Source organism: Phascolarctos cinereus, unplaced genomic scaffold, assembly GCF_003287225.1.
Source record: "Phascolarctos cinereus isolate Bilbo 61053 unplaced genomic scaffold, phaCin_HiC Scaffold_2;HRSCAF=192, whole genome shotgun sequence".
In the NCBI taxonomy this organism is placed as follows: Eukaryota; Metazoa; Chordata; class Mammalia; order Diprotodontia; family Phascolarctidae; genus Phascolarctos; species Phascolarctos cinereus.
Genome location: NW_027555625.1, coordinates 33,091,787 through 33,108,921, shown reverse-complemented (window position 1 = coordinate 33,108,921; position 17,135 = coordinate 33,091,787). Strand labels below are relative to the sequence as shown.

Genomic DNA, 17,135 nt, shown 5'->3' with positions numbered 1-17,135 from the left:
CTCTCTCTCCCTCACTTCTCAGTCCCTTGAATGGCGGCTGCATCACCCTAGCGCTCTCTCCAAAGTTACCATGGGTCTCTTACTGCCAAATCAGATGGCCAAGCTGAAATACTTCCTGCTTGTGGTCTCCTGTGCAGAAATGGGCAGTGCTGACACTCGCATCTCCTGGATACACTCTCTTCTTTGAGTTTTTGGTGGGCTCTCTCTTAGTTCTCCTCCTGTCTGACTATTCTCTTCCAGTGTCCTCCATCTTCACCACCATCTCTGTCCTAACTGCCTACCCCGTAACTTCAAGCATGGCCCAAGGCTCTGTCTTGGACCTTCTTCCCTTTTTTCTCTATACATTCTCTCTTGGTAACCTCAGCAATTTCCTTAGATTGAATTATTCCTACACCGATGACACCTAGATTTACATACCCAATCACAGTCTCTCTCCTGAACTGCAGCCCTACATTGCCAAATGCTTATTAGACAGTTCAAACAACAAGTCTAACTGTACTTATCAAACTAGATGTCTCATAAACAGCTTTAACCCAGCACGTTCAGAACAGAACTCGTTAACTTTTCTGCTGAGTCTTCCTGTCTCCCTAACTGTCCTATGGCTGTGGAGCGCACCATCATCTGCCCAGTCACTCAGGGTCACAACCGAGATGTCACCCTTGACCCTCCATGCTCTGTCCATCCTCATATCTAATACACTGCCCCACGTCTTGCCAATTACACCTTTCTGACTGTCACCCCAGTGCTGGCACACATCACCCAGACATTTGCAATAGCCGGCTGGCTGGTCTCCCTGCTTCAAGGAAGCCTCTCCCTATTCCAGTTGATCCTCCACTTAGGTATCAAAATGACAGCCCTCATGTGCAGGTGTGACAATGTTCCCCTCCCTTCCCACTCAATAAACTCCAGAAAGTCCTGTGACTTTGAAAGCGCTTTCCTAACTTTCCAGTCTTCTAAAATCCGACTCCCCACCTCCTCCATGTATCCTGCCATCCAGCCTTGGTGATGCTCCCTGAAGAAGACATGCGTCTCCCAACTGGGCATCTGCACCAGCTGTCCCCCATGCACGGAAATCTCTGCCCCCTCATCTCTGTCTCCTGGCTTTTCCGACTTCCTTCAGGTCCCAACTAAAACTCCCCTTTCTAAATTTTTTTTTTGTTTTAGGCAATTGGGGTGAAGTGACTTGCCCAGGGTCACACAGCTAGTAAGTGTCAAGTGTTTGGTCTGAGGCAGGATTTGAACTCAGGTCCCCCTGACTTCAGTGCCGGTCTCTATCCACTGCACCACCCAGCTGCCTCCTAAAACTCCCCTTTCTACAAGCCGCTGTTCCCAATCCCTCTTAATGCTACTGCCTTCCCTCTGTTGATTATCTCCAATTTGTTTTACACATACCTGTCTATGTGTGTGTGTACAGACACACACACACACACACACACACCACACACAAACACGCACAGTTTGCATATTGTCTTCTCATTAAATTGTGAGTGTCCTGGGCTTAGCAGGGACTTTGTTCGGCTCAGCACAGTGCCTGGCACACACCAAGCACTTCCTAAATTCTTGTTGATTTGACTCAACTACAGGTATCTCAAACCCAGCAAGTCTGAAACGGAAATAATTAACTTGCCTCCCCAAACTCAGCCTTTGCTTCACTTCCCTACTTCTGTCAAGCACACGATGAGCTCCCAGTCACACAGACTCCTACCTCGAGGCAGCTGGGAAGTACATGGATGGAGCAGAGGACTGCAGCCAGTAAGGACTGCAGCCTGAGTTCAAATCTTACCTCAGATTTCTGTAAGCTGTGTGAACCTGGCCAAGTCCCTCAACCTCTCTGTTAAGTGATAAAACTGTGATAACAACAGAACTTACTTCACAGGGTTATTGTGAGACTCTAATGAGGTATTTACATGTAAAGCACTTTGAAAATCTTAAAACGCTATATGAATGTCATTCACCACTCAGAGTTATCTTAGACTTCTCACATGCTCTTTCTCACCCACACATCGAACTGACGGCCAGATCTTACCAATCCCGCCTCCATAACATCTCATTCTTCTTTGTTGCCATCTGGGCACTCGAGCAGGCCCACCTGAGTTTGGAGCCTCACCCCACTTGACTGTGCCATCTGAACAGCGACTTCTTAGCTGAGCTCCCTCCTCTCCAATCCTCCCTCTTAAAGCATGGCTCTGACCTGCTGCTTCCTCCCACTGGCTCCCTACTAGGAATGCCTTTGGCATTTCACAACCTGGCTCCCATCTCCCTTTGCAGTCTCATTCTGTACTGCCCTCCTGATGTTCCAGCCACACTGGCCCCCTCGCTGCTCCTCAGGCCGGACACCCTCCACAAGTCTCTCTGCCTTGCTACGGGCTGCTGCCCGTGGTGTAGCATCTCTAGCCGCCTCCTAAAACCAATTTAAATGCCATTTCCCATGAAGCCTTCTGTGCTCTTCCCCACCCATCACTTTGTCTTTATTTTGTGGTAATTTCACATATAATAATTTTTTATATCTGATAGGTGTAAAGATTATCTCCCACAGTGGACTGTAAGTTCCTTGAGGGCAAGGAATGTTCTGCTTTTGTATTTGTATCCCCATCTCCCAGAGCAGTGTTTGGCTCAGAGCAGGCACTTGTACCTGCTAAATGATGGATTGAGGTTATTACAATAACCTATTTCAGAAAAGATAGGAAACTAAGCTAGAGTGGTGGCTGTGGAACAGAAAGAAGGTGGGAGATGTGAGCGGTGAGGTATGACCAACAGGATTTGGCACCTCACTGAATGGTAGCATGAGGGAGAAGAGCTAACTAGAACTGGAGTTGGGAGCCTAAACGACCAGCAGGATGGTGGTGCTAACGACATGGAGCAACTGGGATGCAGAGACGAGGAGTTCAATATGGGACAGGTTAAGTTTGAGGCTCTGTCAAAATACTCAGTGGGATGTCTAGGAGACGGTCTGAGGTACAGGTTTGTAATTATCCATGCCATTTGGTTTTCATGTATTGCTAGAGAAACGAAAGCGTGACTGAAGGGAATTAAACTCTAAATAAAGCATGAAATGTTCATTATTCAGTGTCAGTCATTCAATCGATCGGCAACGCTTTGAGTGCCTACTACGTGTGAGGCATCGCTAAGAGATGGAGAACACAGAATGGTGAAAATGGTCTCTGCTCTCAAAAACCTCATTCCAATGAGGAAGATAACAAGCAAACTACCCTGTATATACAAGACCTAGATAGGGTAAACTTCAGGGAACCTCGAGGGAGAACACAGGGCAGGGCAGAACAGGGAGGGGCCTCCAGAGAGGAAGAAGAGCCCTCCAGGCATGGGATACAGTCAAATGGCAGGTCAGGTCACATAGCCACTTCTAAAATTTCCAAATTGTCATCTTATCAGAAGTTGTACAATGTGCTACTTACCGAAATCTACCCTTGTTAGTATACACTGCATTGGATGGTCAGTTGTATGCCTTGTTGTCGTCGCACCACTTTCATAACAAGATGCACAAAGATCGTAATCGTAGCAAATTAAACACTTGTATCTTCGACCTCGAAAATTTCCTTTTAAACATGCATCACAGCTGACACCTGTAAAAGAGAACATAGAGAAGGTACAGAGAAAAGGAACTCTTGTTTTTCCCTAAAAAAATTCAGGAAACGTTTAAATCATTCTCATGCCTACCTATTTGCCTTTCTAAAATGTTGAAGTAGAAGAGATCTCCAAGTACAGAGTCTAGAGACTTGGGTTCTCATGCTCTCGGGCTCTATTACTAGCGTTACTGTTTTCTTACCTGCCGAATGGGAGTGCTGTCAGCCTCTCTCTCCCTGCCTTGGGGCACTAAAAAAAAAAAAATCAAAGGAGCAGACCAGAGTGTGCTAGACAAATGTAAGACCCAGGAATTACTACAGTCTGATCAATATTTTCTATTTTTATTTAAAAAGCTTTGTCACTAGTCTGAATTGGAAAATAAAGCACCATCCTAACAAGGCAGCATGTTTCTCCCCTAATGTTCGTCAAACATTCCATGTCATGAAACCGTTTTAGCACATTTCCTAGCGTGTAACTTTATCATACTAGAAGATGTGTACGGTCAAGTAATCAATCAATAAACATTCAGTAGCTACCAAGTGCTAGGCACTGTGCTAAGCACAGGGGATGCAAAAAGAGGCAAAAGGCAGTCCAGCCCTCAAGCAGCTTCTAGTCTAATGGGGAGACAACGAGCAAACAAATGTATATAAAGCCAGCTATAATTAGGATAAACAGGAAACAATAGAGGGAAGGCATTAGAATTAAGGGGGAGGGGGCTGGGTAAGGCTTCCAGTAAAAGCAAGGATTTTAATTGGGTCTAATTTAACTTCTCCAGTAAACTACTGACAACTTCTACAAATTTTCTCTTAGAACACTGAATTTTCAACTTCAAGTCACCTAAAGACCCTATCAAATTACAACGAATATCCAATAGAGGTAAGCAAAGCAAAGATTATGGAGAAACCAGATACACTATCCAAGCAGGGTGGTAAGAGCTCCTCATAGAAAGGCCTCCCCCGTTCACAGATGGAGAAAGCTTCAGGTGATTCTGGGTGTGACCTACACAACTTGAAGGGATAGGTGCTATTTGGGTTCGGGCTCCATTTGGCAGCCCTGTAACAGGATTACTTTTTTCCTCTCATCAAATAAAGGCGAGAGCTGTGTTTATGCCCTAAAATCCCAACATTCATGTTCCCCTCAGCCTTGCTCACCTCAAGCCAACCATAAAGCTTTACATGCCACTGTCTGTGAGCTCATCTTCTACCCTATGAAGAAAAGTAGGGTCTGACCATCTGGATATCTTATGTGCCAGAAAGTGAATAGCCAGCACCCGAACTAGCAATCAGTATCATCAAGAAGGAGAATTCATATAAAGCCATGACAAAAATCACTTTGACAGATCCAGACAATGTTTGAACAGTGCTACAGATGAGGAGCTGACCATTTTAAAAAGTCCATATTAGCTGTCAAGAAGTTTTTAATTATATTTTATCTAAAGTCTTCCTCCTTGTTACTATCTCCCATTGGTTCTGGTTCTGGGCTCAGGAGTAACATAGAATGCATTTACTGAAGATAATCACTCAAATTTTGGAAGACACATATTCCAACCAAGTTATGTCTTCTCTAAGATATCCATCCATTTCCCTCATCTACACAGTTGTCTTAGTACACAGTAATCCAGATGTAGGCTGATGGTATGATGGTACTATTGCCTTCTTGGATGTGAACACTACTGCTTCTATGAAATCTACTTATGACTGTATTAACCTTTTTAGCAGCTGCCTTGGAGCACTGAGAAGTCGTCTTCAATTGTAAGAATTCAGCAGGACAGTTCTAAGGAAGGTCTGGGTCTGATAAGAAACAATCTGATAAAAAGATTCCAAAGCTAATTATGAAAGAATGGGAATAAAGAAAAGGATTAGGAAATTGGGTTTTGGGGAAATGAGGTTTATAAAATACTTGGAGAAGCCAGAACTTTAGGCTTCTTCGTCAAGCTCTTGACTTATGCACCATTCTGGGAAATTATAAAAGATACATTTCCCCATCATCCTAGTCTGACTGGCCACAGACTGAGTCGGCCAGTGCCTGCAGTCATACCTGAGGTTGTGAAAGAGTCAGAAGATTTGTGTAATTTCAAAGATAGAATTATCTCTGAGAGTAAGAGCCTTTTACAATCTTAGATGGTAAAAATCTTACTACTTACAAATGACTGTCAGCTTGGCTCCTAACTGGGAATTTGAAAAGAATAAAATCATGTCGTCCCAGTTCTGCCACTGTGTAATTGGGAAAATCATGCCTCTAAAGTAAGGGAAGTTTAATTAGAAAATCTCTAAGGTTCTACTCCAAACCTATTAGCCCCAAACAGAAACTGCTGGCACCAAAATATTATTATACATAAAACATATGGGTGTGTAAACACATAGAGACAGGAAAAACTGATACAAAGTTGGTGACTAGAAATTATTTTCATTTTAAAATAACATAACTATTTTTTTCTGATATCATCAATCACACAAGCATATTTTTCTTTTTATCCTTTTTAAGACTATTTCATTAAGCTATAAATACAAAGTATAATAACTGCTTAAAAACTAACCACGAGTTCATGTGAGTTGTTGCAGAACACATGGTGGTTTCCTGCTGCCCAAAGTCATCTGCCTCCAGTCAGGCCATGGGGAGCTAGGCCACGGCCAGGCAGAGCTGGAGCTCTCTCTGTTCTTACAATGTGCTGCTTCGCTGCCTTGCCTGTTCCTTCCATCCTGCCTCCCGTTGTCTGAGGAAGTCTAAGGGCCCCTTTTCAGAATTTCTTTTAAAGCGAATTAATAACTGAGGAAAATGCTAACTTTCAGTTAGAGGTTGGTGAAAATGCAAGTTCAGGAAGCCCTGCTCTAGCAGCTACTCACCCTAATTTGCTGCTCTAGGCTTATCAGCAATTCAATTTTACTTCAAGGGAAATTCCAAACCTCGTTTTAAACTAGTAGGGGCCAATAACTTTCCTACAAAGCCCTTCAGATACTAGGATGGCTGGACATCAGTCTCCGGAGAAGTGAGGTTTTATAGCACCGCATTAAAACTGAGCTATCAGCTGAAGTAATTACAGAAACTTAAACAGGACAGCCTGCGTATTTTGGGAGGGAGGGAGAGAAGAGGATCCCAATGTCCACAGGTTACCCGATGGAGTCTCCAAATGAAAGGAAGGAAAGATGGAGGAGGTAGGTCCGCTTCCAAGTGAATTGGCTGGGGGAGGTAAGAGAGGGGAGGAGTCCCCAGGCTAAGTAAATGCTGATTCCAGACAGGTAAAGGTCAACATTTTTTCTCCCTTTCTGGTCCTTCTCCCTCCTTCTGCCTCTCTAATGACTTCGGTCAACAAACATAGACTCTTCTGGGACTTCCTTCCTTCCCTGGGTTTACTCAGCTGAGTCTGTCCACTGCTCCCTGGGAGGGAAAGGCCAGATGGGAAGCTCCCTACCTCTGAGCTGGCCCTTCCATAAGTCAGACTGCTTTCGAGTGGCATTGATGGCTTTGGGACATGCAGGAAAGCCTATAGCCTACAGAAAAACTAGAATAGTCTCCCTGGGCTTGTGCCTATTTTTATCAGACTGTAACAACAGCATAGGGAGTAGATCTCTGGGTACACAAATCCATACTGAAAAAAGAATTGGTTCTTTGCAGAAATAAAAAAATATCGTAATAAGTCCTAGAAAGAAAATGTTGAAAATCTTCTGGAACACTTTCCGTATAGATTTGGGTGAAGTCTATTTCTTTTATTTTTTTAAAAATAATTTATTTTTATTTTTCAACATTCACTTCCATAAGATTTTGAGCTTTAAAATCTTCTCCCCCCCTCCCCAAGACGGCATGTAATCTGATATAGGTTCTACTTATACATACATATTAAGCATATTAGGTGAAGTCTACTTTTCAACCTTTCTTTGGAGATCGTATGGCCAGCACACAAAACTCTGTAAATGACTACAGGACAGGACAGGACAGGACATGTCTAGCGTGACCCCAAACACCTGTTTGAGGACCGTAATAAACATTTAGAAAGCTAACAGCTATCTTCCTCAAGACTGAAAGCAAGTAAGTGAGGGAGGGAAGACACAGCTTTCTACTCTCAGAAAATAGTGCAGCTTCACATTGCTTTCAAAATAGTTTTAATTGGCCAAGATATGGAATCGAAGTTCCATATGGCTATCCTCCCCGCTGGCCCCTCCAACTTCATGTTGATTACCTTTCCCTCTAAAGTTGTTTTCCTTCTGATTTCACTGATTCTATTAATGGGCACCGTCATTCACTCGGGTTCCACATTCTGAACCTTTTCATGGTATAGTCAAAGGGCTTGGGTTAAAATCCAGACTCTAGCACCTATGTGGTCTAACAGCATTCGTAGAATGTTTAAGGTTTGCAAAGTGCTTTACAAATATCATTTCATTTGATCCTCACAACAGCCGCGGGAGGTAGGTGCTATCATCCCCATTCTTCAGAACTGAGGTAGGCAGAGGTCAAGTGACTTGCCTAGGGTCCACAGGTAATAAGAGTGCTCTACTCGCTGCACCAGCTAGCGGGGAACTTCAGTTCTCAGGGTCTATTTATTTCCTCATCAGTAAAATGAGGGGAGAAGACTAGAGAATTTCAATTAAAGAGGGCTCTAGGAACCACTCTGAAGTGGCAAGAAAACCTCTTTTTTGTTTCATATTAGCTTTATTCTAAATATGTCTCTTCTTCCTCCTTTGTAACTAAGAATAAAAAAGAGAAACCATAAACGGCTCAGCAAAACCAGCACTTCAACCTCGTCTGACAGCAAATGCAATGTTGTTGGTAGGGGTACATTTTCTCAGTTTTGTCCTCACGCTTGGTCAGAATATTTACGTAGCAAAAACTATATCTATCTATCTATCTATATATAGATAGATAGATATAGATATATACACACACACATATATATTTTTAAAAACTAACTGAAATATTACAATCTTTAAACTTCAGTTCATTTTAAGTCATGAATGTTAAAACAACCTGACTATGACAACTTTTGCCCAAGTATTAATTAATTAATATAAAATAATAATTAATTAATATAAGTATCCACAGGTTCACAGGGCTTATGCACGAAAGCAGATAAAAAATATTTACTGGGTACATCCTGATATAAGTAAGGCACTGTATTATGGAATGGACTGCAAAGTGCTTTTAAATATGAGCTATTATTATTGAAGATGGGACAAGAAATGATATGTTACAATCATTAATCTCTTCTGAGCTCTGGTTCTAGCCCCAGTGACCAATATATGCCATAAAATAAGAAAATGGATTCTGAGAGTTGATATACAATTTCCACACTTTCAGAAACACATTGGAAAGAATAGTTTAAAAATGAGGAAAATAGGGTGTGAAATGGAAATTTTCAGGTCCTTGAGCATAGCAATAAAATAGAAACACACTGTGTTGCCCTCAAATGCCACAGGGGCAGGGCGAAGAGTATCTTGGCCAGAACACCATTTCTGCCCGGAGAAGATCCTTGCATTGCCTCTAAGGTGAATAAAGAGCTGTTCACATGGCCCCATGTTCAGGGGCCACTTTACTGTGAAAGCTACTAGCAATAACGCTTGGAGAAGAATTCAGATCACTCCCAAACACCCCGTACTGTGCTTTCCCTTCAGCCTTTCACTAAACACTTGCCTGTGTCTGACCCTTTTGGCTTCTTCTGGCACGTGCCTACTTTTTCTACATTTGGGCAACCCTATACAAAAAGCAGTGTTGTGCAGGACAGTAGCTTGAGAGCATGCTGGCCTAGGAGTCAGGAAAGCCTGTCTGCGTGTAAGCCCTGCTCCAGACACAACTTAACCCAGTGACTATAGACAAGCCCCTTAAAAGAACTCAGTGCTCCTGATAAATCTCTAATGTTACTAGTTACCTAATGTTGTTCATATGCATAGGCTGAAGGAAGAAATTTCTGCAGTAGGAGTTATTCCACCAGACCCATGAAATTCGAGTGGCAGATTCCATTAAAAAGGGTATGGGACACCATCTCCCACACCCTTCCATAAAACACTCCTTCCACCAATTCTCCCAGAGAATAACTAAATCCCTTTGGAACTCAGCCTAAAATACAAGCTTGGAGATTATATCAAAATACAACACCTATCATTCTATTAGAAGCCAAGCTGACAGTCATTTGTAAGTAGTAAGATTTTTTACCATCTAAGACTGTAAAAGCCTTTTACTCTTAGAGATAATACTGTCTTTGAAATTACACAAATCTGACTTCCACACAGCTCAGGTGTGACTGCAGGCACTGGCTGACTCAGTCTGTGGCCAGTCAAACTAGGATGATGAATTGGAGAACGGGGAAGCATGATCTTTTATAATTAATTCCAAGAATGGTGCATAAATCTAAAGCTTGACGAGGAAACCTCAAGTTCTGAATGCTCCAAGTATTCTATAAACAGCATTTCTCCAAAACCCACTTTCTTAATCCTTTTTAAAATTCCCTTTCATAATTTTCTATGCTTTCATAATTTTTTCTATGTAATTTTTTCTTTCATAATTTTACTATGCTTTGGAACATTTTTAAAAAATTATTTTTATCTTTTTTGTTAAATACTTCCCAATTACATGTAAAAAAAAAGTTTAACAATCATTTTTAAAAATTTTGAATTCCAAATTCCCTTCTCCCTCCTTGAGAAGACAAGCATTTTGATTTCGATTATACATGTGAGGTCATGCCAAACATATTTCCATATTAGTCACATTGAGAAAGAAAACACAAACAAAATAAAACTAGAAAACTAAAGAAAGTTTTTAAAAGTATGCTTCAATCTGCACTCAAAGTACATAAGTCCTCTCTCTGGAGGTGTAGCATTTCTCATCATGAGTCTTTTGGAATCGCCTCGGATCAATGTCTTCATCAAAGGAGCTAAGTCACAGTAAGGATAATTACGATATTGCTGTTACTGTGTACTACATTCTTTTGGTTCTGCTCACTTCCTTAACATGAGTTCATGTAAGTTTTCTCAGGTTTTTCTGAAACCATCCTGCTTGTCATTTCTTACAGTACAACAGTATTCTACTACAATCGTATACCACAACTTGTTCAGAGATTCATTCTCCCATTGGTAGATATCTCCTCAATTTCCAATTCTTTGCTACCACAAAAAGAACTGCTATAAATGTTTTTGTATAAATAGGTCCCTTTCCCTTTTCTTTGATGGAATCATTTTATCAGACTGTTTCTTATCAGACTCTTCATTCACACCCTAACCCAGACCTTTCTTAATCGTCCTGCTGAATTCTTACAACTGAAGACAGCCTCTCAGTGCCCCAGGCAGCTGCTAAAAAAGTTAATGCACTTATAAGCAGATTTCATAAAACAGTAATATTCACATCCAAGAAGGCAATGGTACCATCATACCATCAGCCTACACCTGGATTACTACGTACTGGGACAACTGTGGGAACCTGGGAACACTTGTATGAACTGATGCAGAGTGAAGTGAACAGAAGGAAAACAATTTATACAATAATGACAACATTACAAAGACAACTATTAAAGAACTATTACAATCTTTTCCCCAACATTACTTAAAAACCGTAACAAAATGATGTCTTTGCATTCTTTGCCAACTTCAGACAATTCTGAGAGTAAGAACTCCTGACATTATTCTTACATTACGACGCCATACTTCTGAATTCATCCTGTTTCCTGTACATATCTTTATAAAAAAAAATTTTAAAAACAAAATTTGGGGAATTCCCTATGTATCCACATTAGTCTCTTTATTCAAACCATGTTGTCCTCCTCATAAGAACAGTTTACTTTCCTCTATTCAAACGTCATTCTTGAGAGCTTCCCATCCCTGATGAACAGACTTCATCTACAAAATTTTAGTTCATTGAATCCTACCTGTAAACCCTTTAAAATCTGCTTTTCCAAAATCTAGGGTTCATTTCAGACGTTTTCCCCTAACCTTCCCATCATTTCCACCCCAGAATTCAGTGCCTCTTTTCAATGTGAATCAAATCCAGAATAAAATTTCCTTTGTTGGTTTCAACACCTTTTAAAGGATGAAAATATCACAAAGAGAAGCCAAGAAAATATGAACTACTCTACTTTAAAGAGAGAGGAAACTTAAGTTCCAAACCACTACTACACCATAAGTCTGTGCCAAGCTAATGACCTACTTGCTCCCTGAAGTCAGCTATTTCCTCTTCCTGTACAAGTGGTCTATAGTATATGACAATATTATTTCGGCTCCTGTCTGCATTGATCTTCACTCTGAAGCTTCTTCTCCCTTTCCAACTTCTGGATTTCTTCATCTGAGCACATCTTCTTAATATACAATGCTGTCCAGTCCCCTTTAACCTATCCTATTTCTTCTGAATAAGGTATATGCTTCCAGCATCACATTCCAGCCATAGATCTCAACTGTCAGTTAAAACCCATTAAATCTCAGTGATACCTATACGGTCAAATTCAATTCTTTGTGTAGTCCATCTTGCATGCACACAAGCATGAATCTTATGCATGGAAATCGGAAGCCAAGATCATGGTTTCTATCATTGATTCTTTTTTCCTAGGGAGGAAAAAAGACAGACACAAACCTCTCCCTTCTGATTGGCTTTAAGCTTGAGGTATCAGGGGAGAGGGCTTGGGGCAGGTAAAGAGGTTGAAAAGAACATCTGGAGGAGTGTCTCATGCAACAGAATGAGCACGAGAAGACCTACTAGTAATTCTCCTGCTGCTGAGAAGCCAGTCATTTGATTTCTTCAACATCATCTCTTCCTCCTCTACAAAATGGAAGCAGATAATATTTGCAGTACAGCTCAGAGTTACTGAAGATCATTTGACAGAAGAGAAAAGCTCCTCTGCATGATTTTTAAAGTCTGTGAGACCCCTTAACTGCAACAATGTAGAGACAGGACTAGTTCTGAAATGACATGCTTGTTTAAGGTGTTCATCCTTAGATATAATATCTCTTAAAAAACAAAACTTAAAACCAAAATTCATTGTTTAAGAGGCAAAACCAGCCCTTGACAAAACCATATCTTAAAGGGCTCCCCCAAACCATTACTCAGTATACTTTATACTTTTGCTAATACCCCATATAATGATGGGTCGTCCTCTGAATAGGCAGAGCAAACACTGATGAAACCACAGATCCAGACTGCAACAGAACTGCACAGCTCTGTTTATAGTTGTAGAACCATATTTTTGTCGAAGCGCTAAAAAGGCTAAGAGATATTTTACTCAATATTATTCATTTAAAAGAATAAATTTGAAGAAAAACTTCAAGCCTGTAGATTTTTTTATGTTTAACATTTCCAGGATTGTATAATTTCTTTTCTCTACTTGTAGCAATGAAAAGAAACAAGCCTTCTTAAAATTCTCTCTTTTCATAATTTCTGTTCCGCAAACATCAATTAAGCATGTACTTACTGTGTGCCTAGCACTGTGCTATGATATGCTGAGGGAGGTAAAAAGCTGAGATTACTCACCTTGGACCACTACTCTCAGTGTGCTCACAGTTTGGCAAAGGTATATAGTACGTAACTATAATAAAAAATGTTATGTGTCCTCAGAGATGTGCAAAATAAAGTGCTAAATGTGATCTGAGAGAGTACAAATCTGTTTCCAACTAAGCAGATCTGGGAAGGCTTCTTGGAGGAAGTGGCATTTCAGTTGGATGTTAAGAGGATGGGCAGAAATTCAATAGCTGACAAGGGAAAGAAGGCAAACAATCTCTGCATCAACTGCCTCTGATGATAAAGATCTGATATCCATGATCAGCGTGTCCACAAAGTGTTTTCAGTCAGCAAATCACTTTTACACACGATAACCGGGTGAACCAGGCACACACGAACTAGGTGCTGAATAAATGCTGCTTCTTTTCTGCCTTCCTACGCTAGAGGGCTGGTCAGTCAAGTCAAGTGCTCAGGCTGTCACTTGTCCTTAAGTCATGTCCATTTTATCAGGTGACTGAAATCTACTGCCTAGCCCCTCTGCCTCCTTGCAGCTGCTTCTGCTGGGACGGTCCAATCCTACCCTGAGGTACCCAGTACCCACACTACCAGAACTGGGTCCTAGGTGGTTACTTGAGTGCACCCTAGTTCTAACTCCTGCAAAAGCCACTTCTACTTCCTCTTGAAGGGGGGAGCTACCGTAATTTTTCTTCTGACCCATGACCTTCCTACCCTCAACATTCTCTTACTCGTGAATGAAACAAACAAAAAATGTAGTACACTACTTCAGAAAGGATGCCTTTCTACTAAACAGGGTTCCCATTCTACTACCGTAAACATTCAATGAAGCTCTATTTGAAGAGTAAACTTAGAAATACATACTTACATTATTAGTAGGCTCCTAAGTAACAACTAGTAAATGAAATCCCATGTCTGCTGGGTTAATGTTATTCTGAAATTGTACCTGATTAGGCTCCGTGAGAAGGGATTACAGAGGAGGGAAGTAAAGAGCCCTGGCCTCCCCAGGGTTTGCAGTTCGCACAGACCTGGAGAATGGGGGTCCATGGCACTGACTGAAGCCTTACAGGTTTGGGGACTGGAGGAATTTACAACACAGGTGGGGAACAGAATTATGATGTAAACAAGCCATAGTTATAATCAAGAATATAAGCCATGAAGCTCAAAAACCCAAGCCACACTGAAGCCATATCTGAAAGGTAAGTTCACAAGAGCCGGCAAGAGGGGCAGCTAGGTGGCGCAGTGGATAGAGCACTGGCCCTGGATTCAGGGGAACCTGAGTTCAAATCCGACCTCAGACACATAACACTTACTAGCTGTGTGACCCTGGGCAAGTCACTTAACCCACTGCCTAACCAAAAAAACAAAAACAAAAACAAAAACAACCAAAAAAAACCAAGAGCTGGCAAGAAACAAGGTCCTAAGACCTGCTGTAATAGCTGAGTAATGAAACAGCAACGTATGGAGATGGCAAAGAACTCTCTCCATGTTTTCCACACCATCACCACACACTTGCATGTTTGTTTTAATGACCAGTTATTGTAGTTGCATCCTTTAGCTTCCATTGAGTTTCCTGGAGAATGACAGAACTATTTGTTACTGTCACCTTCACCATTATTTATCCTCAGCAATGCCTGAAAAGTCCAACTAGACACAGAGGAAAGAAAGAGGCACCTCGGAACTATCCTCACCTTGTTAAGTGGCTAGAAAGAAGCAGGCAGCCCCTGGCCTGAGGCTGGCACTGTCTCAAGGAGGATTCCACATTCCTTCCACTAGGAAAGAAAGCACAGATTCTCAAGCCCTTCAGTGGATGACAAGATACATGCTTTTTCAAAGGCAGTACAAAGCTCATCATAGTTACTCTGTTTTGAAAAGCTCTTAAAAGGAGGTTTGGGCCCCCAACCTTTGCACACAATCTGAATTCTTTACGAAATGGTGGAATGTTAGAGCACTGGATTGGGAGTCAGGACATAGTGCCTCTAGCCCTGACTTTGCATTGTAGCTGTGTGACAGAGGGAAAGTCAACTAACCTCTCTGGGCCTCAATGGGTTCACCTATTAAACAAGGGGTTGGATGAGATGACCTCCAAGGTCTCTTCCAAAGCTAATACGCTAGGATTCAAATTCCATTTATGGCAGAGTGACAAGTTTGGTAATATGAAGGAGTGCTAACGACAACATATGCTTGACAGTAGAAAATCTACCAATCAAGTCATTTAGTACAATGCCTGGCACAGAGCAGATATGAATTTGTTCAGCTGTTAAGTGGACAGGCACTGTGCTAAATGCTAAGGACCGCCAAACAGTCAAAAGGCAGACCCTTAATCTCAAGGAGCATAGCATCTAAGAGTGAGACAACAAGCAAACAAATATATACAAACATGCTATGTGTAAGGTAAATAGGAAATAAGTGACAGGGAGAGATCACTAAATTATGAGGTGGGAAAGGCTTCCGGTAAAAGATGGGATTTTAGTTGGGACTTAAAGGAAACCAAGAGACTGCGATGAGGACGGAGAACGTTCCAAGGTTGGGGGGACAACCAGAGAGAATGCCCTAAGCTGAGAGATGGAAGGTCTTGTCTGAGGGGTCAGCCAGGAGGCCAGGGTCACTGGACTGAAGAGTGTGTGTCAGGGAATAAGGCATAAGAAGACTGGAAAGGTAGTGGTGATGGGGGGGGGCACGCAGAGAGGGCAGGGGTGGCACTGTCTAGGTTATGAAAGGCTTTGAATGTAAAACATAGCATTTTCTATATGATGTCCGAGATGATGGGGAATCACTGAAGTTTAGTGAGTAGAGGAGTGACATAATCAAACTTGAGGTTTAGGAAAATCACTTTAGTGGCTGAATGGAGGATGGAATGGATTGGAAAGAGCTTTGGAGCAGGCAGTGTCAAAGGAGAGAAGGGGCTATATTCAAGAGATGTTGAGGGGGTGAAATAAACTGGCCTTGGCAACAGATCCCTGGGGTGAGAGATGAGGAATCCAGGACGACTCCCAGGTCATGAACCTGAGGGAACAGGAGGATAGTGTGGTCCCCTACAGTAACAGGGAATGAGGAGGGTTAGGCTTAGGCTTGTGGCTTAAGGATCTGCTGGCTGGTTTTTATCAGTAAGTCCTTAAGGTACTACAAGGAGTCAGAAATTTAATTTTGTTTCGTTTTTAAAGCAAGCACGGTAGAAGATGATTATGCTGTTCCATACATCAATGTAATTCTTAAAAAGAAAGATGCTTTTGACTCACCATTATGGGATGCTATTTTGCCAGAAGTACCAATGGAACTGCACTGACCATCCCTAAGCTTTCTCACTCAGTTTCCTTCATCAAAATGCAATTGTAAGAGGGTTAGCTAATCAATTCAATGCCTACCAAACTGACCACTTGTGAATTCAGCTTCATTTATAAGGTTCCTTAAGCAAATGAACTAATAATAGCTAAAGAACATAATCCTAGATGCAACTAGCCCTCTTAATCTGTCCCATCTTTGATCACAATGGCAACTGACTGAGGGAATTTGGATGAGTCAACACAAAACAGTCTTCACACTACTAATGAAGCAATAAGCCCGGCACCATCCTTACATACAAGTAAAATCACAAGTGCAGCATGGACTGTGCCTCTTTTGACCCCAGAGCACTGGTGCTAACGAGAGAAGCAAAGCCTGATGCAGGAAAGACAACCAGACTTGAGTCAAATTGAATATGCATTACAACCCACACTTACTAGCTGGGATAAATCACGGGAAATTCTGAAGCCCAGTTTCTTCATCTGTAAAATGGATACTACCTACTCCACAGGGTGACTGTAAGAAAAATGCTCTGTAAACCTTAAAGTGCTATGTGAACCACCATTTAAAAAAATTTTAAAAAACATTTTTATTTAAAGTTTTAAGTTTCAAATTCTGTCCCTCCCTCTTTCCCCTACCGCTTACTTCAGATGGTAAACAATCAGATATAGGTTATACGTGTGCAATTGTATAAAACATTTCCATATTAGTCATTTTGTATAAGATGACTCAGATAAAAGAAAAAAATGAAAGAAAGTGAAAAATAGCATGCTTCAATCTGTATTCAATCAATAGCAGCTCCTTCTCTGGAGAGAGATAGTATGCTTCATCATTAATCCTTTGGGATTGTC

The 17,135-nt window shown here is 41.5% G+C and overlaps 1 protein-coding gene across 2 annotated transcripts in view; it reads right to left on the bottom strand.

The window, feature by feature from the left end:
* KCMF1 (potassium channel modulatory factor 1) overlaps positions 1 to 17,135 on the bottom strand; it is a 117,536-nt gene that overhangs the window by 36,742 nt on the left and 63,659 nt on the right. For both annotated transcript variants that reach the window (XM_078149272.1, XM_020969487.2), the window contains exon 2: positions 3,414 to 3,581. In XM_078149272.1, the coding sequence (XP_078005398.1) occupies positions 3,414 to 3,581 (168 nt within the window). The remainder of the gene's footprint in view (positions 1 to 3,413; positions 3,582 to 17,135) is intronic.